Raw genomic sequence first — 24,919 nt, 5'->3', positions numbered from 1 at the left:
GTTTAAAGCACATATACATCTACTTTTCTGTTATCAAACATGAGCATCCATTCTACCAGTCTCTTCAGACGAACTTAATCCACCCCTCCCCAAAAACGACCCAAAGGAAGATGGAGAACAGGATCTTTCAGCAGCGACGGGAGGCAGATTATCTGTTTATGAAGGTAAAGCGCTGTTTGTCTCGTCTGCAGAGCCACCGTGGCTGTAACCAAAGAATCAAACAGAAGAAACACCACGACAAGAACAAGGACCTGCACTGAAAAGGTTCAACGTTACACATCTGGAGAGAAGGGAACACATGCACATTTGCAGTCTTTAGCTGTGATACTTTGTTGTACAGTAGTGACTACAGACCAAAGAGATCCATTTTGGGTTGGTTTTCTAATGCAAACAGTATTTTTTATTGCGTTTGTTCCTGAAGATGAGATGCCTTTTTATAACTGAGCCAGATATTTTCTAGTTGTTCATCTTAAATTCTGATTATTCAACCAGGGGAGTTTTATTTTTTATTTTGAGACAGTAATGTTTTTACTGAACTCCTCTGACCCAGTTTAACTCGTGGTGCCCGGTGTTCGAGCTGTGCAGCGTCTAAACTTGTGTTCGGCAGTATATTGAGTTAGAGCTGTGTTGAAATAGCTTCTGTCACAACTCTGTGGGCCAAGGCTTTATATAGACTGTGTTAGTGTTCACAGTCTAAACTCATTACCCTGCATTAGACCCAGAATCCTGACCGCCCAGGGAGACAGAGAGTATGTGTGTGTGTGTGTGTGTGTGTGCGTGTGTGTGAGGGAGAGAATCTGTTGTTTAAAGTGACAAATTAACTGGGGCCAACACTGTGAGCAGCGCTGTGGGACACTTCTTCGGATGTGCGGCTCCATTCGGGATGGGGGAGATTCTAGTGGACAGTGTTGTATTTGTGGCCATTTTGTGGATGCGTGGGTCCATGAACGGCAGAAGTTTGAAAGGAATAGTCTGACATGATGGGAAAATCCAAACTTAGTTAGCTAAACTCAGCATAAAAACTGGAAAAATAAGTTATATCTCATCTCATCTCATCTTCAACCGAGTGTAAATATGACAAGCAGTGATTTATGTTTCTTAACCCAGCTCATGATCTCTCAGGCCTGGCCTCACAAAGATATTTAGACTGTCTTCAGTGTCTTACATTGCTTTTGCTGCTAGATTAATTTAATTTAGACTGTTTTTACGCCTAAAAAGTTAGCCCGGGCTAACTGTGGACTAAGATCCATGTAATTCGGATGAATTTAGACATCCATCTAAAGTCTAGATAGCTAGTTAGACTGGCAGTTAGACCATAAGACAAAGTCAAAGTCGATCTATGTAAACTCAGCCCGTGGAGTCTGTCAGGTTGCCAGGTGGCTTTGTGCTAAGCTAACTGGATGCTGGCTGTAGCTCCATATTTATGGTACAGACATTGGAAAGTATTATCAATCATATGGATCTAACTCTGGTCTTGAAACTGTATCCGCTGAAAGTTTAACCGCTCCTTTTAATAATAAAAGTCGCAGCGTTTGAGGTGTTAGTGGACCTTATCACCAGGTGAGTGAGTCACCAGTGAGTCAGCAAGGACAAAAGCTCTTCGAGAAATCAATTTAGTTAAATAAACAGTGTATCATTGTATCATCCTGTCATGCAGGTGTGTGTGTGTGTTTATGTTTCTGTATCTGAGAGCAGCCTTCTGTATGATTGGCAGCAGCAAGCTTGTCGACCCCCCTTCTTCTCGCCCTGTTGTTGACATACTGCTAAGCCCCTCCCCCCTGCCATACCACCACACTCCTCCTCCTGCACTCTCTGGATGGCTGGCCGTGAGTTGGGACTCTTCCCTCCTCTCCTCTCCTCTCCTCTCCTCTCCTGTCCATCTCCTCTTGTCCTGTCCTTCTTCTTCTGTTCCTCCTGGATGTCTGCAGCACCGATGAGGTTTGTCAGCTTGCACTCATAGATCACCTCGAGCTAGGACTGTAGGTTGTAGGGCCAGATGTAAAAACCTGAGCTTTGCATTGAAACTTCAAAAGTTTGGTGGCAGTTTTAGGAGTTGTTCTGGTTTGTTGTTGTAGTTCATAGAAACGAGAGCATTTTGTTGCTTTTTTGTCTCTGTGAGATGACGTCGGTTTCCCGGAAACTTCTTCTGCATAATTTAATTTTTAAGTAAAGAGGTTGTAGGGATCAACTAACAGGCACACTTCTTGGTACATTGGTGTCAAACTGACACTTATTTAGAAATCCCTTTTGTTTCAAAGGTGTCGTTAAAAATCTTACGGTATCTGTCATTTAGGTTTTGCTTAAAAAATGCATGTCGGGTGTTGTGTGCTACGCGTTATGTTTAACATACTCGCTGTGAGACAGTGTTGCTGCATGTTCAGATGGTTAGAGAGGCACCTGCAGCTTCTATTGTTCGGCCAGATATGCTCTGTGTCAATGGCCCCGACACCAGAATGGAGTCACGGCTGTACAGTAAGGAAATACAGCTGGATTTTCTCTCCTGCTCTGCGTTAACAGAAGGTGACAGCATCTGGGTGTCCACCCAGTGACACAGAGCAGAGAGGCAGGGAGAGAGCAGGGGGCACCTGTGGTTGTGTGTTTGTGTACGCGCACGCTTCTGATGTATTTCTGTGTGTGTATGTGTGTGTGTTTGCATGGCCGGTGCCCATGCCGAATGAATAGCCTTCTGATGAGCTGTAGCGTCACTGTTTGGGTGTATTCATGTGGAGAAACTTTAAAAAGTTTCAGTCTCCACACAAAAGCCGGCTGTCCCTCTCACTTTTTGGAGCACAATGACTGAGGAGAGAGGGAGAGCGAGGGGAGTGCAGGCTGCTGAAATCAGAACGTGATGAGTAAGCAAACCTGCAGCCTTAAACTTTGTGCCAGTCGGATAAAGTTAGTGCAGATTTTTTACATATGAAATGCTTATGAAGGTGTCAGTGAATAAATTAAAGGGGACCAATGATCTCACAATGCTCTCTCTCTCTCTCTCTCTCTCTCTCTCTCTCTCTCTCTCTCTCTCTCTCTCTCTCTCTCTCTCTCTCTCTCTCTCTCTCTCTCTCTCTCTCTCTCTCTTCTCCACACCTTGGTATGCAAATCAAAAACATGTTTTCAGTCTCGCCATATTTGTGGGACTCTTACACCGTTTCAGGTCAGCAATTTGGTCGCTGACTGACTGAGAAGGTTTAGCCTGATGTCTTGTGACCAGTGTGACCATGAGAGGGGTTGGAGGGCTTGTGATGTCTAAACAGTGTCAGCCGACGTTACCCTCTAATGCGTTTACTGCGAGTCTTTTTTCGTGTGCAAGTGGTCACACTGCAGTGTATTTGCTCTGGTCACCGGTCCCGCAACTGCAACAAGGTTAAAGCCTTTGAAGTTGCATCACCCTCTGCTAAACTTGACATGTATGCACTGACCTGAACACACACACACACAAACACACACACACACACACACACACACACACACACACACACACACACACACACACACACACACACACACACACACACACACACACACACACACACACACAGAAGAGTGAAATGACATGGTTTTCCTCGGCTGCAGACGGGCATTAATACAACGCAGCGCACGCACAGACGCATGCATGAAAAGAGCTTTAGGCCCACTGGAGGCAATTTCCCAAACTGCCTTGATGTTATCAGGACGCTCTGAGAAGAGTATGCAGCTGCACCGACCCCGAGAAAGAGTCAGAGAGGGTGAGAGAGGTTTTTTATGGCAGACAGGTAGCGTAGTGGTGGCCTGTGATCCCTTTTCGTCTGGGTTTTCCACTGCTGTCATTTTCTGCTCCTGATTTTATTCTCTAATGACTGCTATAATTAAGCAGTTGAGTTGTAAACGCGGAAACTCTTTCAACATGTTTCCTCAAGCAGACAGCTCGCCCAGCACGGTCAAAGAGGGGCAATTTGCTGTTTAATTCCAGGACTTGGCCCCAAGGCTGCACAGGGGTGGGTCATTAGGTCAGTGATCCATTCTGTGGCCACGTTGGTGTTTATTTTAGAAGGAAAAGTGCTTCCTCAAGTGCATTTTGTGCTGATAATTAAGAGCTGGTTTATCGTAATGCAGCATAATAGTGACAGATCATCTGAACTGTGGTTAACTGTGAGGCTGTGTTTTATTATTATATATTAAAATGACATGACTGTGCTTGAAAAGAAGACGTGTATAGCACTAGAGACTCATCGAAGCTTCAATTTACAAACAGCAGAAAAGTGTGAACGCGCTTGAATCTAACTTTGGCATTTCTTTCATTTGTGTTGGACTAAATTGTTGAACCTTGCCTGGGAACCTCGGTTGGGATTATGATGCAACAGTGCCCAAGTCCATCACTCTGATGTCACTTCTGACCCAACACGTTGAAGATTGACTACTTTCTTTTCAAACCTTAGCAACCCAACTGGAGCGTGTCAGTCCCGGTCACCGGGTCCAGTCATGACAAGGACCAGCTGTCCCCGGTGTCCAGGGCCTCTCTATGTCCTGCCTTTCTTCTCCTGTCCCTTTCTGACCAGAAATCCAAGCTGACCCCATTCACGGACAGCGCAGCCCGTCCTTCAGGCCCACATGAAAGCCTCACTCATTCCGAACCTGCAGTGCCAGTCCCCTAATTCTCTCAGCCTGCTTCCATAATCTCAGCCGGTCCCCTTCTCATTCAGCCGCCTCCAATAGGACGCCAGCTATTAGAAACATGACCCACTTTTCCGATTGCTAACTGCTAGCACGGCTAATTGGGCTCTAATCACTTCCTAATGGCTGCATTGTTTCAGGCTGCTCTCACTAAATGCTAAACAGGGGAAGAAAGGACAGCGGCGAGAGAGTGCCTATTTCCAATTAGGACATGAAAGGTGCTGTAAAAATGAAATAAAATGGCCAGATGAGAAAAGGGTAAATAAGCCGGTTGGGTTTTTAATATTCTGCGTAAACGGTGACTTAATGAAACCACATGAATAACATATGAATATTGAATTAATGTAGCTGGCGTGTTTAAAGGGAGATTCACTCATAACTAAACGAGCACTGTGAGAGATTTTCCATTTTGATATTTCCACAAATATCATTGACCATATTTACTAATTTTCACATGTGGCGGAGCCCAAAATGTCTTGCTTTCTCCAGAAAAGTAGAAAAACTATCCAAAGGAGTCAGATCCATTTTCTTTTTACCATTCCAAATCAACTTTTACTTTACTTGTATTAAGTTGACGCTTTTATCCAAAGTGACTTCCACTTGATATAAGAATCATCTGTCATCAATCAAGTATCATTTGTCTTTATGCAAATGCTCAACCTGCTGAAGTCTGTGCTCTTTCAAAATACTGAGAAGAGACACTTCCTCAAACTCTTAAAACAAGTTGATTCCGATTGGACAAAGGTGAAGGAAGAACCAAAAGCTACACGCTGTTCTACTTGTGCCCATAGTTTCAGCCCTCAGACGTTTTATCAGGTAAAATTCACAGGAACAAGGAGCACTGGGACCACAACTTTAAGAAGGCCAGGAAACTGTGCAATATGCCTGTACTATGGGCACTTCTGGTTTTTTGCACTATTTGGTAATATTTAATCATATTTATTCACTCCATATTACATTATTAAAAAACAAACAATACAAGAACAACTGCACTACATCATGGGAATATGTACATATGTCTATTTCTATTTCTTCCCTTTTTAAATGTAACTTTATTGCTTATTTTTGCTATTTTTTGTCTTATTTTGTCATATCCTGTTGCTGCTGTGACAAAAGAATTTCCCCGTCTGCAGGACAGTAAAGGTTTTTTGATTCTGATTCTGAAACAGTTTGAAATGAGTTTGGTCACGTCTTAAAGGATGCCATGTGTAGAATTTAGTGGCATCTAGTGGTGAGGTTGCAGATTACAACCAGCTGAATAACCCTCCGCTCACGTCCCCTTTACCAAGCATTTAGTAGAACCTACGGTGGCCGTCAGGTGCAGCCTGGTTGGCTGGTGATTCTACACTAATGAAAACACAACTATGACCATTATATTCCATTTCTGAGCCCCTCTAAAATCCAACACACTGGACCTTTGATAAAACAAGACTTTATGGACTCAATAATTAACAAAGAAAACAATAATTACTTCTCAAGGGGAAGTTTTTAGGGTTGACTGGGTTGACTCACGCACCCACAGCTCTGAGGTGCATAAGGAGGCACAACACAGCAGCAGCAGGGACTTGGAGTAAATACAAGCCTCTGTGGGTGTGTTGTAACGGAACTGTTATGATTAATTCCTCCCAGTGCTCTCTGCAGAGACAGGCCCTCTCTCTCCTCGGCCGTTGGTGTTTGAATATTCAAATGTTACTGGTTTGAACTCTGTGCTGCTGGTCGCACCTCTGTGCATGCACACTGACAACCTCAGCAGCTCTCAGGATACTCTAGTTCTCACAGTAAGAGCAGGGACTTACACCAGGAATTTCAGCTCTTCTCTTGCTCCTTCAGATCTTGGTAAGTTTGCTTGTTGAGATGCTGCCGGGTCACTTGTTGCAGATTTATCCAGATAAGTTGTTTTTGGGTGATAGTAGCATGTTTACACTGCAAAAAGAATATATATTTCTGTTCTGTTCATGTCCAGCTAAAACTGTATTTGAATCTGATTTAGTGCACATAAGCAAACAGTGTGTCTTTGTTAAGCAGAGGGACGCTGACCAAAAGCAGCCCATATAAGTCCAAGCCTTATAAGTGCAGCAGCACTGCGTCTTGACTCGGCCTGCTTGGCAAGGCTTTAAAGCACTTGAGCCTGCTCCTCATTGTTTTTATAAACAGTTTGTGATGGGCTCCTCTCATTGTTAGTGCTAAAGGGTTTTTAACAGTTTCGGTGGTTATCAGGGGGAAAAAAGTAAGGGCACGTTTGGCTCTATCAACGCAGGCCACCTCCAGTACCTTATAAGGCCACTTTGTGTGGGGTCAAAGAAGACTCAGCATCTGGTTTCTCTTCTCTCCCCCAGATACTCCCTCGGCTTGACTTTTCCTCCTCAACTGTACCCTCTATGTCGTTGTTTAATAACTTGTATCCTTTCTGGTGCAGATTCCTCAGAGGGCATGACCTCACAGCCTTCGGTGATGACAGAGCATGCTCCGTCATCCGTAGTGACCTCCACCAGCATCCCCGCTGCTACCTCCGCCCAGATTCCTCCCCCGTCTTCGTCATCCTCATCTCCCTCATCCACGGCCATTCCCCAGCCCAACAGCAACGGCAAGCCCTGGAGGAGCAAGTCGGTGAGCTCCAAGCACATCTCTCCTTCGCCTTCCTCCACCAGCACAACCAGCACGTCCGCCATGCAGTCCTCCAAGCAGGAGAAGGAGTCCTCCTGTAAGACTGAAGCTCCTCCTAAGGTTGTCGCACAGAAGTCGATGCTGGAGAAGCTTAAGCTCTTCAACAGTAAAGGAGGCTCCAAATCTTCCACCTCCTCCAATGGAGTAGGGGCCCAGACTGACAGCGCGACCTCAGCCAGGCAGCTCGGCGCACTGCAGGTGGAGAGAGCAGACACTGGCTCCAACACGGAGCCCCTGGAGGAAGATGACGGCAACGTCCGGCCGGGAATGAATGGGACCAGCAACGGGACGGCCTACGGAGCGGCTCCCTCTGCAGGGACTACTGTCTCCACAACTGCCAGCAGCCCCAAAATCGCCCTGAGGGGCATTGCCCAGCGCACTTTCAGCAGAGCTTTGACTGCCAAGAAGGGCTCTGTCAAAAGCACAGAGAAAGACAAGGACAAGGAGAGGGGGAAGGAGAAGGAGAAAGGGAAGGAGGTGGGAAAACGCATCTCAGTCCCTGACAGGACAGAGCTCAGGGGGGATGAGCTTAAGGAGGAAGTGGCGTCTGTTGCTGTAGACACTGACAGCTCAAACAAAAGGACCTCTAAAATCACCAGCTTCATTCCCAAGGGGGGGAAAGTGGCCAAAAAGGAGAGTTCCACCCCTGCACACAGCGGAATACCAAAGCCAGGAAGCAAGGCCCCGGGAGTCGGGGGGAAAGCCTCCTCAGCGAAGGAGGCGGGGGAGAGGCCTCGGAGCATGCGGTTAGGAGGGGGTCTCGCCATGCACCGCGGCCCCCTGGACAGAGACAGGGACAGTAGACACTCCAGCTCTACTTCCAGCCTGGCCTCCACAGAGGGAAAGAGCAGCGCCTCCCCTGTGGCAGGAGGAGGCAGTACACAGAGCACAGCCAGCAACACCATCAGCGTGCAGCTACCTCAGACGCAACAGCACCACAGCCACCCCAACACGGCCACCGTCGCACCCTTCATGTACAGGTGAGCTCACGCAGGAAACGCCTGTTAAAGTAACGTAAGAGCACTTTCATATTTAGTATCTTGTTTATCTCTCATCTCATCTTCATCCGCTTATCCGGGGTCGGGTCGCGGGGGCAGCAGCTTTAGCAGGGGACCCCAAACTTCCCTTTCCCGGGCCACATTAACCAGCTCTAACTGGGGGATCCCGAGGCGTTCCCAGGCCAGTGTGGAGATCTAATCTCTCCACCTGGTCCTGGGTCTTCCCTGAGGCCTCCTCCCAGCTGGACGTGCCTGGAACACCTCCCTAGGGAGGCGCCCAGGGTGCATCCTAGATGCCCGAACCACCTCAACTGGCTCCTTTATCACATGGAAGATATGACTATGTGAATAACAAAAAAACATTGTGTATTATTTGAATACAAATTTAAGATAGTCTTCTTTATGAGGACTGTGCATATGAGGCCCATTTGACTCTCAGCTTCAATTTCAACTTCATAAATCACATAAAAGTACAAATGACAGTTGTTATTAACAATCTACAGACAAAAACAAAAAGTATGTGATTGGAGACACTTCTACCTCCTCATCTAGAATCAATTAGGAAGATTTGACCGAATTTACCAAATATCAAAAGTCAAATCAAATACAGTACAAAGTAAGATAAAGCACAGGTGTACATGTCTCTGAATTACATGTGTGAAAAGATAATATCCCTGGTTCTGCTGAATCACTTGTAATACATTTTTAAAACTGTACATGGTGAGTCTTTATTTAAACCAAAGCATGACATAAGTGACCGAAAACAAACACAGAACACATCAGAATCACTCTGAAACAGACCAAATCAAACCAATGCATCCTGATAAGCAAACGCAACACATTTTAATAGATGTAGCAACCTAAATGAATAACGAAGGGCTGACAGCGTTAAAGTAGTGAATCATTGAAGAATGAATTTAGCTGAATTGATAATCTTGACGCCACAGCGAGTAAGATCAGGCGTCGTAAAACAAATTCAATTCAATTCAATTCAAAAAACTTTATTTGTCCCCGGGGGGCAATTCAAGGCACACAGAGCAGCAAATCACGACAGTGCAATTATACAAAAAACATTTTAACCTAACACAAGACTAAAGTGTAAAAGAAGAGTAAGTGTCAGGATGTTAGTGTGTTAGTACAGGTAGGATAAGTGTCAGGATGTTAGTGTGTTAGTACAGGTTAGATACAGAGAACATCGTCGGCGTGAGATGTAGAAAGACATGTGTGTATCAGATGTAAGCAGACATGTGAACAGGTGTATATGATGTAAACAATGTAAACACGCAGTAGACTGTTGAAACAGGTATAAACAGAACTGTAGTGCAGAAAAGATATAAGTGGACAGTGATCAGATCCAGATGAGGTCAGACATGATACATGTGTGTAATGAGCAGACGTAACAGAACTATAGTGCAGTAATAGAGTATAAATATAATATATAACTATAAGCTTAATAATAAAGTGAATAATAAAGTGATGGTGGTGCATGGCAGGAAAACAGCAGTCTAAAATATATGCTAGCTCTGTGTAACAGATGAATACTGAAAAATAAAGTGACCATAGTGCTGTCATGGATACAATATAAGACCTGATAGACACAATAAAGTGGAGCAGTGCATTAATACCATAAATTAACATAACTAACAGAATCAATCAAGTGGACCAGTAAGAACAGAGTAACAGAATAAGTGTGAACATAATAACAGAATAAATAAGTGGAGTAGTGCAACAGACCGGAGTAACATTATAAACAGAGTAAATAAGTGGCGTAGTGCAACAGTCCAGTATCATTATAAACAGAGTGAACAGAATAAGTGGAATTGTGAATCAACCAGTAGTTCACAGCTTTGAGGACAGGAGTGGAGGTAGATAGCCACGTGTCCGGTGAGTGTCCGGGGGGATAATTGAAATAATGAAACCGTTAGTTGCACATGCTGTGATAAAAAGTCGTACGCGCAGCAGATCTTTCAGATGTGGTGAGGTTGAATTCCCGATAACAGCTCTGGGTAAACTGTTCTTGACTATCTGAACATTTGAATAACTCCAGAGTGGGTTGAGTCAAAGTCTATGATTCTGACAGCATCTGAAAGAATCTGCGAACTGTTAACCAGGAATGTCACATCTGTGTTTGTTCCTTTGTGTGTGCGTCTGTGGTTGTGTGAGTGTGTGTGTCTGTGTGTGTGTGCGTCGGCATGTTGTGTGCACATGTATCTGGGCAAATATGTGCGGATGTCGTGTGCCTCTGACCTCTGTCCTGGTCCCAGTGTGATAAGGAAAGAGCTCCCTCTTGTTCTCCGCGAGTCCTCTCTAACAGATGCTCATTAGCCCACCGACGCTTCCTGCGCTGCTGACCTTTCTCCCTCTGTACATCCTGACCTGTCGTTAACTGACCCACCTCTCTCTGAAACGTTCTTTCTTTTCGCCGTATACCTGTCAGCTACCATTACCGGCGGGATTATATCACCTCCACCTGTCAGAAAGAGTATGTTTGACAGAAAATTAAAGAAATAAAGCACGTAAACCTGTGTTCGTGTTGCATTTTCCCCTCACTTGCCAAGGACTGATAAACCAAAAACAAAAACTACCATATATAAGTTTCAACCAGTATTATGTCAGTTAACAGAAGGTTAAAAAAAAATTTCATGCTGTCATTTGTTGCGGCGCAGTGTGAGAGGCAGTCAGTGGTTTAAAGTGGCTCACACTCAGAGAGAGTGTACAGTAGTCAACAAGGACAAAGTCCTGGATCAGGCAAAGACCAAAGGCTGTATATAACCGAGGCATTCGGACGTCATTGTGTCAAAAAGCACCAGCCAGTGCAGCGGGTGAACTGTATTGATTTATCCTTCAAAGACAACCTGGCATTCGGGGCTTAGCTGCCGTTCATTTTTGACTCCGGTCACAAGACTTGGAACACAGCAGATTTAGTTCCTAATCAGGTTTATCCCTCTTTCTCTTTCTTTGCTAAATATTAGGTTCCCACTAAATGCACAATAATTCAGAATCAATGATATTTCCCCCCCTTGATCCCTCCAACTATTTGTTTTCCCAGATCCCAAACAGACGTCGAGGGAATAGGGAACGCCGAGACCGGCTCAGGAGGGAGAGGCGGAGACGTTTCCTTCACCAAGACCAGCCAGCTCTCCATCGAGGACCTTTCAGGTTGGTGATCACTTACAGTAACGGGTCAGTCTCTGCTCAGTTTGTTGTGTTTCTGAGCTTGTTCCTTATTTCTTTCCTCACACTCAGGTGAAGACCCAGAGACGAGGCGGTTGCGCACCGTCAAAAACATAGCAGACCTGCGGCAAAACCTGGAGGAGACCATGTCCAGCCTGCGAGGAACTCAGGTCACACACAGGTACAGATCGCATACAGTCGTTCAGGGCTGCACCCCAACTGCCCCACCTGCTCTGCTTTAAAGGAGTAAATCATGATAAACAAGCTCGATGTCGGACTCTTACTATTTTCTACAGCACTTTTTCAAATCTTCGGTAACCATTGTGACACCTTTTAATTGTTTACTGCAAACTCATTTCACTCACTCACGCATGTTATTTACCTATCAAAAGACACACTAAGAAAGATTCAATCGGAAATGATTGGTAATTAATCAAAGTAGGTCAAATGGTCAACCCTGCTCGTAGAGAGCTTTATAAAATGTCCTGCGGTGGAAAACAAAACCTCCACTGTTTGGGGATCATCAAAGTGTAGCGCCTTACAACGGCTGCTACGGCTGAGCGGTTAACAGGCCAAGTCAGGATAACCGTTGGGGATTTGAGTGAGTGACTGAACTGCCTCATGGTCAGCAGACTGTGACTGTCTAGGTCTACAGGTATGACCTCTTTCCCTCCTTGTTGCCGTCTCATCCTCCCTTTTGAGGGGTCTTTTGCTTTGATCGCAGGGCATGTCTTTCATGTCTTTCATGTCGTCTTTGATTCAGGTTGAGCTCTAATCACGTTCTCTCCCACTGACCTCTGCTCTGGCCTCGCGTCTCACTGCTGATCCCGCTGTCTCCATTTAGTTTAGGCTGTTCTTATGTCCTGTTCTTCTGTTTTTTTTCTTTTCCTTACTTTCTACCCGAGGAGATTGTTTGTTTGCGTCCTATTTCATCAGAAAATACACCAAACATACATTTAATTGATGCGTCTTGTCACCTTTTTTTGTGTGCTTACAGACCAGTCAGTCAGTTCTGAGTGGTAGCTGGTTCCAGTCTTTTGATGTTTGATGTCTTTTGCTTTTATCGTTCCGTGCGGATCGCAGATTTCACTTTTATTCTCTCTCTCCTCCTGTTCAGCACCTTGGAAACCACCTTCGACGGCAGCGTCACCACAGACGTCAGCAGTAGCGGCGGGGTTGGCAACGGTGGCAGCGGCAACAACAACAGCGCAGGAAGTCGGAGCATCCTCAGCCTCACTTCTACCCGCCCCTCCCTGTCGTCATGGCGACTGGGACAGTCCAGCCCTCGCCTGCAGGCGGGCGACGCCCCCTCTCTGGGGAACAGCTACGGTGGCCGCGTGGTCGGCGGCCAGGGGGGTCGCTACCTATACCCTGGGCACTTACGACGGCAGCTGGCTGGAAGGGGGGGAGCCCTGTGCAGCGTGGAGCTCGGAGACAGAGCCGGGGAGGACATGGACTTGGACGCCATCGCCGTGGACGTCACTGGATACATGAGCGATGGAGACGTGCTGAGCAAGAACGCTGCGCGCACTGATGATGTTGCCAGTGGGTAAGTGGATTACACGCAGATGGACACTTTTTCAGTCAACCCAGTACCTGATTCTCTGAAGTCAGTATTTATTTAATAAATATAAATAATAAGGGGCAGTAAAAAAAGTTGGTCATTAATTCACTTGGACATCTCTTGGCCAAACTCTGTATTCCAGATTAATAAGGCTGTCACGATACCTGAAGTTAAAACTTTGATACAATACAAGGAATACAAAAAGATACCCGATGCCTCTTTCCATACCAACGTTTTGGTATAACTTTTATTTTATTTTGTTAATTCATATCCTGCATTCAGTGCAGGTTCAGAAAAAGAAAAATAAAAGTCACCAGCACAGTGGATTTCCTTCCCTGTTGTTTAACTTGGGGAGCTTTGGGTTGAAAATCTGACCTTAGATCTGTTTTTTTTAAAGCTTTGATACTTTTGAAACCATCAAATGTGGATATTGTATCGTTATGAAACATGGCATTGAAAAGTATTGAAGTATTGATCCTTTTGACAACCTTATTTCAGAAGCCTTTCCTCCACATCTGTACTAGCACAACAGCGTACTAATGAATGAGTAAAGTATGAATGAGTTACTCTGTGCTACCACGATGAGAGCACTTGTGTTTGTAGTTAGATTTTTCTGGCCGGTGGAAACATGGTTTTATGGTCGACCATAAGCTGTGAGTTGTGTCGAATGCAAGCTTGTCAGAAGAGGGCGGTAGTGTTCCTTTCTCACTGTTCCTGCCTGTGATCCAAGTGCCAGAAGGTATCTGACGGTTAAGCCTCAGTAGCATACGCAACATTTATTCTGCACAGCTCAGATCCCACAAGTATCCCATCTCTCTGTCTGCAGACGCAGTCATGCCGATAACCTGTTTATTTGTTGCCTTAAAGCCAATGTCCATGTTGTAACAGGCCCTCTGCATACCTTGGCTGTCACACTGTACAATTTAAACCTCTGCTATCGGTATTATCAGATGAAATTGTAAAAAGACGCCAGCTCGCATTCGCCTGGCATCGAAACACCAGCTGGTAATAGAGCTGGTGGGAGGATTTGCTTGAGTTTAAATAATGAAAATGTAGAATAGAGTGTGAAAGCTCAGAGAAGCAAGGTGATAAAAAACATCTCTTACAAACTGGAGTGGGAATTGCTTCCTCTGGCCCCCGAGGCAGCTGCACAAGTCGATGGAGCTAAGTGCTCTCAGTGTACTTGATATGTCTGAGTCTGTAGCTGAGCGGACAAAGACCGAGCCACAACCACACCTGGACAGGTGAGTGATGTGAGCAGGTGAGCGAGGCCATTTTCTCTCTCTCTGGAAAAACGTGACATCCAGGCTGGGACCTGAAAAAAAAAACCCAAAATAATGATTTCTGATTGTTGTGGCAGTAATTTATAGATTATTTTCCTGATTTTTCTTTTAGCTTTTGATTAATTGAGTCATTATTTAGTCCATAATATATAAGTCATGGTGAAAAAGCCTGTCAAACTGGGTTAACCATCCACAGCAGACACAGACGGATGACCTCCCCCTCACCCACATCCTCAGGCCATTTAGTGCTTAGCTCCATCAGAGCCCTGTTAGCATCCACTAACTGGTTCTTCCAAACAGGTCAGGGATGTGTACTCAGAGAGGAGGAGTGGCACTTAGGTTGCAGCAGTCGACTCTCATAGTTCAACTCTCTTCAACCACTTAAACGTGGAAATGATGTGCCCAGGTTTTGAGATATGTCTCTCTAATATGTGCTTTCACACCATTACAATGGGTTGAGTGGAATTGAATAGACATTACTCACAACATTAAAAAAACAAATATTAATAGCATTTAATCGCAATCACCTGACCCACCCAATAAAAAAAAACTTTGGAAAGACTGTGTTAGAGAGAGAGTCCCTATCGATCTCTCACATGTCCTGATAGGCTGTAAACACCACATTCAATTCAGTTTGTCTTCTGGTGGAGGAAGAAATTTCAGGGACAGATATCTAAGCATAAGATATTTGTTTTGTTTTAACTGACCCTTTAACTCATGGGTGTCAAACTGATCCAGTAAAGGGCCGTGTGGCTGCAGGTTTTCTTTCCAACCAATCAAAAACACACCTGGTTCAACAAATCAACTGTGTGAAGACAGTTCAGGTGATTGAGTAAGTCGAGTCAGGTGTGTTCCTGCTTGGTTGGGCTGAAAACCTGCAGCCACACGGCCCTTTACTGGATCACTTTGACACAGATGCTTTAACTCCTAGAACAACATGTAACCATGGATGAGTGATGTGTAAAATGTCTTTTTATCATCATATATTGGGGGTTTTTTTGGACTGATGACCAGACAAAACAATTCAAAAATGTCCACTGACATTTCTAAGCAGTCTTACAGCAGACTGAGCATCTATCCGTGTTGGTAGTTAAGTATTAAGCCAAATCTGAGTCCGACACCATCCGACATCATGAGTGATGACCACATTTAGTACGTGCATCGGTTTTCTCCAACCCCCTCCTCTATATTTCCCTTTCGGCTTCTCTAGCCCATTGAGACAAGGGCCCCCCCCTCTTGCCACCTCCTCGGCTCGGGGGTATGTTTTCCTGATCAGCCCCTCTGCCGTCCCCCTCCCCTCCCATCCCTCCTCCACCTTTCGCAGACAGACCCAACCTCCAGCCAGGAGGGAAAAGCATGTAGAGCTGAGGAGAGAGGCTGCTGCATACCAACACTGAGCTCCCATAGAGCAACACACACATACTCAGGCTACACATGGACACATAATCTTCACACTGATACCGCTCACGCACTTCTGATCTCACCATGATCAAACACGCTCTCAGCTGGTGATATTATTCACTGAGCAGCAGATCTCGCGCACAGGTTCAAACCTGATAGCAGACAGTAGCCAGACGCTTGGAAACGGATACCTTCGCTTTGGAGATTTTGATCAACGGAGATCAACCCTCACCTGGACTTGTTTATTTTGCTTTGGACTAACTGTGTTGCCATGTATGAAGCAGAAAGGTACGTCCAAGTGATTTAAACGATCTAGACAAAAAACAAAAGCCCTAGAGGCGATTGCTTGTTTTTATGCAGAGCTTGACATTTTGTGAACTCCCTCCTGCCAGTAGCACAGAGTGTGTGCATAGTAAGTCAAATATTTCTGCAGCTTCATTTACTCAAGAAGTTTTGCTTCTGTGAGTTGCACGGCTGCGTGTGTAAACTCCTCCTTGCTGCCCGGTTTCAGCCCATAAACTGTCTTGTTTGGACACGTTTCTCCTGCTGCAGAAGGTTACAGGTTAACAAGCATCTGAAACAGGAGGATAGGGAGGCCCCTGTTACTCATTAGTGTGAAGGATTAATATATATATGTGTGTGTGTGTGTGTGTGTGAGACTGCCCGGCCCTCTCAAGGTGACTTTGCTTTGGGGTGATGGATGCGTCCCATAAAGGACAGCTAACCCCCCTCGGAGTGGATCCTCTGTCAGAGAGGTCCCACTGTTCTTCACCTGTCTGCATTGTCTGTTTGCCGCTCTTATTGTGAAAATCCGCTACACAACAAGTCTGCTTTGGAGCAGGAAGTTGTGTTTTCATTGCTTTATCTGTCTGATTGATTGTGCGATTCCTTAATTCCTTGATCTCTCTAACATTTGAGGTGCCATGGATCATTTGATTTGACTTCGGTGGTAGTTAGGATTATAACTCTTTAGCATCACACAGGTTTATTTATTACCACCATATCTCCAAAGCGATTCAAAATGCCCGACATAATGCCTTAAAATCAATAAGACGAAAACACAAATTGTAGTAATTACTGACTAATACATATATGAAGGGTTTCATTATGGATTTAAATGAGCAAAACTCGTAAGAAAACTCCAAGGCACTCTCTTTTAATACATTTAAATGCCTTTAATGTAGTGAAGTAGTCGTGATAGACTTAAAAAAAGCGTTTTGGCATCACGCGTTCGTCAGCGAGTCATAAGGCTTGTTCACTGAAATGCATTTGACTTTGTTTTTAGGTCCAAAATGAATACGTTTGTAATGCTTTGGGCGTTCTTGTGTTGTTGTTTTGTTTTTTTACATGCATCCTTAGACAAAGAGCACCTCAAACAGACTCCATTTGAGTAGGGACCCAAACGTTTTGAGATTCAAATGTAGTTAAAATGAGACATGTTCTCTTTCTACCAGACGTTTTTTTTCCTGCTCTTTGTTGCATGGTAACAAAATACTGAATCTCCATGTTCAGTTGGAATCTGGGTAATGGTTAGCAGACGGCTACCAGATGACCCGAGAGAGTAGCCACAGCTTTCATCCTGCATTCATGTTCTGGTGAGAACATACAACATCTGCGAGTTTGCTGCTTATAATGAAATGGAAATAAAAAATATGATAATAACAGTATTCACATGGCGATGGGTACAGCAAATCACTCCAGTGTGCTTTATATGTTTTATATCTGCACAGGGATTTTTTTCATCCATCAAACATCTAGCAGCTAGAGTCTGATATTTTCCTGAGGAAGAAGAATAAGAATAACTTTATTAATCCCGCAACGGTGAAATTCAATTTTTTTCATTCTATTATTAATCATGTTACACACACAGGCCCGAAATACACACACATGCACAAACAGGACCTATATACATGCAATTAATGGAGTGATGTTAGATCGAGGGGGCTGCCAGTGGACGTTGCCTTGCTCAACAGCACCTCGGCAGTGCCCAGGAGATGAACTGGCACCTCTCCAGCCACCAGTCTGCGCTCCATTCATGGTCCACACAGGGACTTGAAACCGGCGACCCTCCAGTTCCCAGTCGAGTCACCTATGGACTGAGCTACTGCCGCCCTAGTTTGGTCTTTGGTGGAGACCAAACCAGAGCTGAATACTCAACTTAAATTTATCATGGACGCAAACACCACTCAAATTAAATCCTTATGTTGCTCTTGATAAAATAAAGTGATGTAGTGATGATATAAAGTGATATTAAGGAACAATCATTTCCCTCGGGATGAATTAAGCTTCTTGAATCTTGAATATTGAATCTTGATCCTTCTGAATGTGTAAGTATGTATTCATAAAAAACACTTTATACATTTATTTAAAATGTATTTAACCAGGAAAAGCCTCCATTGATATTAAGCATCTCCTTTACTGTCCAAAAGTGTCCCAGTCCAGACAGCAGCAGCTCATTACACAAGGTTTCAGACATGTTACAGTTACTGACAATCAACCACTTCATATCAGCATTAATATTCTAAAAAAGCCTAAAACTCAGGTTAACATATCCTAGATCAGAGTGTAAATAGTTCAATCAAAGCATCTGCAACCTGATGTACTTTCCTCCAACTCCTTCAGTCTACTCAAAACCTAAAAGACCCTTTTTTCCATTCCAAGATAATGTGTCATTGTGTTTTGGGCTTGTTTTGTACCTCCAACTGGCCAAAACAAACCCCCCCACTATTCTTGCAACTTTGAAAAGAACAAATTCCTAATCATCTCTGCAGCTGTAAACATTCTCAAGTGTGCAGTTCGCTCTGCATCTGTACAGCTCTGCTCTCTGCTGAGTGACTCCCGGTTGCCGTTAAGTTCCTGCCTCGCTGCTCAGATGCTGATTCAGTTTAACTGCCGCTCACACAAAGGAGCTCTGTCCTTCAGGAAACACTCTGCTCTGTGTGTACTGTAAATACATGTAGGTAAAAAAGTGTGTGTTTGTGCGTGTGTTTGCCTCTCGCTGAGATCCGCGCGGAGATAACACAGAAAGTGTTTTAGTGGTCAAACTCTCGCCGGGGCTTATTTTTCTACTTGCTCAACTGCCGAAACAGAATCATCACACACAGAAGGCATTCAGCGTCCGAACGCTCCGGTCTCAGCTTTAAATCAGCAAACATTTGATTAAATTACACCTGGGTTGAATGAGTCAATATTTAGTTCCATGAGGAATCTCCTCCACGGGTAAATATTTGGGGAATTAGTTGGTGTTGTTTTAGTTTGAATGGGAATGTTAGTGTAAGTGTTCAGGGCCTCAGCATCACCTCAAGACTGAATCTGCTGCGAACGCTCGGCCTCTGACTCCAACAACCGATAAATCAAGTCCATTCAAATGCAATTTTCCGTTATGAAATGGAGTGAATGGCTTACTAATCCTGCGCACACACACACACACACACACACACACACACACGTACAGTATACAGTGTATTTTTAGCTTCTCTTAGTGTTCAGTTACTCAGTCCATCATAACATCCTAGCCAGGAGGAGATGATTGCAATATCCTTCTTGTGGGAACAAAGAAGCAGACTCATCCTCTGTCTACTGAGCTGCCACTTCTTCTGCAGACCACTGTTGTGTACCACTGACCACATGAGAGAAATGTGTCCCCGCTCCTTCAGTGTTTGTTAGGGAGCCAACCGTTTGGCCCTGATTGATGAGAGCTTTTGCTTCGACCGGAAAACTAGATGGATGTGGGCTCCCCCCTGATCTGTAAACAACAAGAGTGGCTCTGGGAAGAAGGAAAAAAAGTGTCAACTCCAAATACAAAATGTGGTGCCGCGTAGCTTCAAATCATCCGCTCTGAGCCCTTTAATTGTGCGCCTTAGAACTGCTTCATGGTGATGATATCTAACGTGCTTTGTTGTGTCTTGCAGCTACATGACTGACGGAGGTTTGGGTCTGTACACGCGGCGCCTGAACCGCCTGCCCGACAGCATGGCCGCCGTCCGAGAGACACTGCATCGAAACACGTCGTCGGGACAGGGAGATGCTGACAGGTAAGCCTGAGACATCTTTCTACCGTTTTTTGTCTTCAACTTTAAAATGAGCATTAGTGATGTTTACTGCACAATAGGGGTCATTTTGCGATTCAGCGTTGCAGTTTGGAGTAACCAACTTCCCTTAAATAAACTGGTCCATTCTCCATTGGCTGCATCTTTATTATTTAGTCGTGCAGAAGAGTCACAGGCACAAGTGTTTTGGTCGATGACTTCCTCAGTGGGCAGGCTGCGTGACTCTACAGTGATGCAGCAGAAAACAGCACTTTGCAAAGACTTGTTTACTCTCGATTGCTAACCAGTTTAACTTCAGTTGTAACTGCTGTTAATGCAATTTTGAATGCTCCAGGTAAACAAGAGTGAGCACCCTGATAATCTTTCAAACAAACAAACACTGCAGCACCTAACAGACTTCTTCAACGGATTACCTACATTTGCCTTTATACGCCTCCCATCCGGCTGTTAAGACGTGACGTAACACCCTTTCAAAATATCATTTCCAGGTCCAAGCCGCAGTGCCGTGTTCCCAGTTTTTAAAAAACAACTTAATTGTCATTTTACCTCTTTTTTATCGATGGAAAAGGTGTCTAACTGACGAAAGAGGTGATCCTAATTGCTCACATGTTCGGCTTGTTGTCTGTTTTGTTTTAACGGAGCGTTTGGGCCCGGAAATCTTATTTTGAAAGGGTTTTACGTCAGACTTAAGGCCAGATTGAACATGCTGAAGTTGGTAGAGGCACATGCAGTGTCCAGTAAATGTAGTTGTCATGTTTGTAGACATGTCTGGTGGTTGTTATACTTCCTGGTCTATTTCCTGCTTCTGTCAGTGCAGAAAACTTTTACTTTAATGTTTCCTGGAAGCTGAAATTCTGTTGAGTCAGTTGAGTCCCTGTCATAGGCCTGGGTTGAGATGAATGGAATAGAAAAATGGCGTGTTTAGGGCTGTACGTGGGAGGCATAAAGACAGGTTTATTTTCAAAACTTTGAACATTAAATGGAGCAAAAACAAAAAATATCTTGAGCAGCCGGTGAAGAGGGCGCTGCTTCTAATGGCACTGTTTCTGTTCTTTGGTTCATATCCTGTCTATTGCTTAATGTTCTAATAAAAAAAAGCTATCTCTATTTCACAGAATGATATTGCACAGGTTTTGCTCAGACTTGTACCACCACACTGCCGATGTACCAGCTGATCCTAAATGTCGGAGGATAGCGGTGAGACATCTGTCAGTGTTATCATGATGTATCGGCCACAGCATGTAGTAAAGTGAGAAGATTGAGTATTTGCATGCATCTGCGGGGACTTTCCAGAGCGTCCCGTGTCAGCGGGGAAGGGATTCGGCTCGATGCTGCGGCCTTTGTCCTGTCACAGAGATGGAGAAGGATTTGGTTCCTGGCTAATTGACAGACGGAAATGGATGAAGGCCAAGGAGAGCCTCGCCATGTTCCAAGAGACGAATGGGGGAGAGAGAGAGAGAGTAGGGGGGAGGGAACAAGCTCGATTTGAAGATTGACTGATGGTTTTGAAGAGTAAATAAATGAGGCTGAAACTGGATGAGATAAAGGAATGTCTCAATTTATACACATCTTTCATCAACAAGAGTCCTTTCACTAAAAGGAAATATGGCTCTTTCTTCTGCTGTATGATGAGCAATATTTGACATTTGAAACAAAAGCTTTAGAGTCTTACATCAGTCTTAAACTGATCAAACACAGACATACACACGGGTGTGTTTTGCGGTAATCTCAAGAGCCTTTCTTCGTAAATCCTCAGGTGTGGCCAATTTCCTGTCCTCCAGACTTTTGACCTTTGCCCTCTCTCCTCCGCCTTTTACCCCGCGTGCACGCACTCAATCTTTCACATTAAACTTCCCCAGCCCTTAGGTGGGGCTTAACACAAACTGTCCCCTCTCCTCACCTCTTCCTCTCTCTCCCCTCTCTCCCCCTCTCTGTCTATTTCACCGCGCAGGACTCTGTGTCTCTCCTCTCACCTGTCATTTGATCTGGTGCTTGTTTTGATTACAGACTGTAACGAGTCGAAGAAACGGGAAAGCAATTAAATGATAAAAGTTGGGGGATTCCTCCTTTTTTTTTCCCTTGTATGACTTTGGGCTTTCATGTTTCTCTGTGAGGTTTAATCGACCAGGTCGGCAGATGTTGTTCCTCGCGAAACTTCACATTTTCTCCTTTCATGATCTTCATTATTCCTTTCATGAGATGAGAGAGAAGGGCATGGAAAGAGTCTTAAAATTAAGAGGGGGATAGGATGACTCCCCTCCTCCTCCCCCCTGACCCTGAAGGAATGTCTGATAAATGCGCTTACTGCTTTTAGTTTGGGATTAATTACGAGAGGTGGAAGCGGCAGATAAAATTCATTAGCATAACAAGCGGAAGCCGGTGGAGCTGGAGGGGTAAAGAAGGATGACTGGTTCTCTGTTGGAATGGATGAGACTAATTTAATACATGAGAGGGGGGTTAATGGTGTAGTTAGGGCAGGTGGAGGAGGGTTAGCACCTTTCTCTGCATGTGTTTCCAACATTAGTGTCACAGTAGTACTGAGGTGCGTGTGCTCTGTATTTGCTCACTGGGTGTGTGGAGCATCTATAAACCTGCCGCAGTTCAAATGCCATTATTTTGTAGTTCTCTGGTTTGTGATGCAGCCCAGCTTCTCTGAGCTGGTGGGGGAGTGGGAGTGGGAGTGGGGGAATGGTGTTGGGTGTCACCGTGGCATTAGGGCAAAAACCTTGTGACCCCTGGAGGAGGAGGTCACGAGCTTCAAAGGGTCCAGGTTCACAGTTTGGAGCGTTCCTCAAACTGTTAAGCCTTCACACTAAAACCCTCCAGATCAAACCGAACCCGCACTAATGAGGAGCATAAAGGATGCAAGTAGAAAAACACAGCTTTGAACGGCTTAATTCAGATCAAGAGAAACCAATTTCAGTACATTTCATCTCATCATCTGCGGACTGATGTGACGGCTGGAAATGATCAGTGCTGCTGGTCTGCAGCTCCTGTTGGAAGTGCAAGAACTAGTTTTACCGACCGTCAAATGTATGTAAAGCGATGGGTGGAAGCCACCAGAGGGTCACAACTGACTCATGGGACAACAGGACCTGTGAGGCTGAGTAAACAGGCAGATACAATAGAGACTAGGAGCTCTGTGAACGTGTGTGTGAGCGTGCTTATCCGTGTCATCTATCTCTGCGGCAGGAGAAAGAGGAAGCAATCTATAACCGCCTGTCTTCTGATTTGAATTTCCTTTGTTAAAGTAGACAAAGGAGATTTCTTTGTGCCGTGGAACCGCTGTTGGAGACCACCCCCACCTTACTGAGGCGTTGAAGATATAATTTGTCTTCACCAAATGAGAATGTGACAAAAGGAAGAGAGGTGAGCACCACGTAAACGACTCCGTTTGAGGCTCATGACTACTGCTTTCATGACAAAGAGGTTGATAAAGGATCCTACTAACGTTTTACACATTTGGCCCAATGGTTTCTTTACCTCGTCTCTACCTCTATCTTCTTGCTGGTACAGTCAGCACTGGATCAGGACTCTTTGGCCATTTTCTCATATGAACTCTGGACAATATCCAATGGATCAGGTGTGGACATTGGCAGCAGTTTTCCTTTCACACATGTAGCACGCAACAGGAGATCCTCGTCCGTGTGAAATGCATGTTTGGTTTAGGCGAAGGGTGGGGCATGGGTAGAGCATGCAGGAGGCTGGGCATGACAGATAGAAGTTCCCAAATCTCATCATCTCTCCAGTTAGACATTTCCGTTGCCGTCTTGTGTAAATCCCCCTTTTTTCTTTATCCTCAGATGTTTATTTACTTCTGGTTTTGAAGTCCAACGCGCCCACCCGTTCACCGTGAATGGTCCAGACAATTCAATTCAATTCAATTCAATTCAATTTTATTTATAGTGGTAAAGACCACACTCTATGATAAACACAGACCCAACAATGATATGCTCTTTTGACACATGGGCTCATTCGAAAATTATACGGTTTAATGACCGGTCCAACTGATTCGGGCATGTGCATTCTCACATACAGCTCCTCATTTCAAGTGTGCAGTGCGTATGTGAAAGGGGCTTTTTAGAACAAGTTGTGGCTGCCGTTTAAAATAACAAGAAAGATAAACAATTACAGAAAAATGTGAAAAAGTGAACACACTAGACCAAAGTACTTCAAATGTAATTCTGGGGCAAAATCATCCCGTGGTCTTTTTCGGCACTTTAACTACATTAAATAAGCCATCGAGACAGTTTTTTTAGTGTATGAACTATTAACGGAGAAATCCAGTAGAGTCGCTAACAGACCTACGTGGCTAACGCTGATTAGCTCGGGGCAGTACGGTGAAGGCACTAATACTGCTGAAAATAACAGCAAACCTCTGCAGCAGCATGAGAAGAGTCCCTACACACAAAACAAAGCACCAACAACGTAGTTAGTGAACCCAGAGTTTATTAAAAGAGTGTTTTGAAACTGACTTACGAACTGGCCCCAGTACCAGCTCCTCTTGTAGTTAAGTCCATTCAATTTGATTACCAATCGCAATCCAAAAGGAAGGAGCCCATTGGTGCTTAATTTTATGTGTAGGGACTCTTATCATGCTAATACAGAGGTTTGGTGTTATTTTGAGCACACGTATTAATGCCTTCACCATAATCCATCCATCCATCTTCAACCGCTTGTCCCTGTCGGGGTGGCAGGGGGGCTGGAGCCTATCCAAGCTGACATCGGGCGTGAGGCTGGGTACACCTTGGACAGGAAGCCAGTCTATCACAGGGCCTTCACCGTAATGCCCCGAGCTAACCAGTATTAGCCACGTCCATCGGATTTCTTTTGTTAATAGTTGTTACACGAAAAACTTGATGGCTTAGTCGATGTATGTAAGTGCCTGAAAAGAAAATAATTTTGCGCCGGAATTACACTTTAACCTCAAAAGTAGTAGCACTGTTCCAAAGGTGGGTCATGTCAGGTGAAGGCTAATCCCCGTCATTATCAAGAGGTCTGACAATAAGCACCTTCACACGAGAGGGTTTAAACTAACATGAGAAACCTAATGGAGCTCCACAGAGTCCAAATCATCTGCAACAGAGTCATCGGTGCAACTCATTCATGAAACGTACCCGGCAACACAGAGTATGTCAA

At 44.7% G+C, this 24,919-nt stretch overlaps 1 protein-coding gene across 4 annotated transcripts in view; it reads left to right on the top strand.

Moving 5' to 3' along the window:
- The window catches only part of nav2a (neuron navigator 2a), a 108,866-nt gene that overhangs the window by 31,966 nt on the left and 51,981 nt on the right, over positions 1 to 24,919 (top strand). For 3 of the 4 annotated variants that reach the window (XM_083916017.1, XM_083916016.1, XM_083916015.1), the window contains exons 1-6: positions 1,881 to 1,938; positions 7,064 to 8,291; positions 11,359 to 11,468; positions 11,556 to 11,664; positions 12,601 to 13,032; positions 19,643 to 19,765. In XM_083916017.1, the coding sequence (XP_083772143.1) occupies positions 7,078 to 8,291; positions 11,359 to 11,468; positions 11,556 to 11,664; positions 12,601 to 13,032; positions 19,643 to 19,765 (1,988 nt within the window). In that variant the 5' untranslated portion in view covers positions 1,881 to 1,938; positions 7,064 to 7,077. Of the gene's footprint in view, positions 1 to 1,880; positions 1,939 to 7,063; positions 8,292 to 11,358; positions 11,469 to 11,555; positions 11,665 to 12,600; positions 13,033 to 19,642; positions 19,766 to 24,919 lie in introns of those variants that run through there. The other variant, XM_083916018.1, reaches the window with a different exon arrangement.

The sequence above is a fragment of the Echiichthys vipera genome, assembly GCF_963691815.1.
Source record: "Echiichthys vipera genome assembly, chromosome: 1".
Classification (NCBI taxonomy): Eukaryota; Metazoa; Chordata; class Actinopteri; order Perciformes; family Trachinidae; genus Echiichthys; species Echiichthys vipera.
Note: the sequence above shows the minus strand (reverse complement) of the source record. Positions and strands in the feature narration are given on the sequence as shown.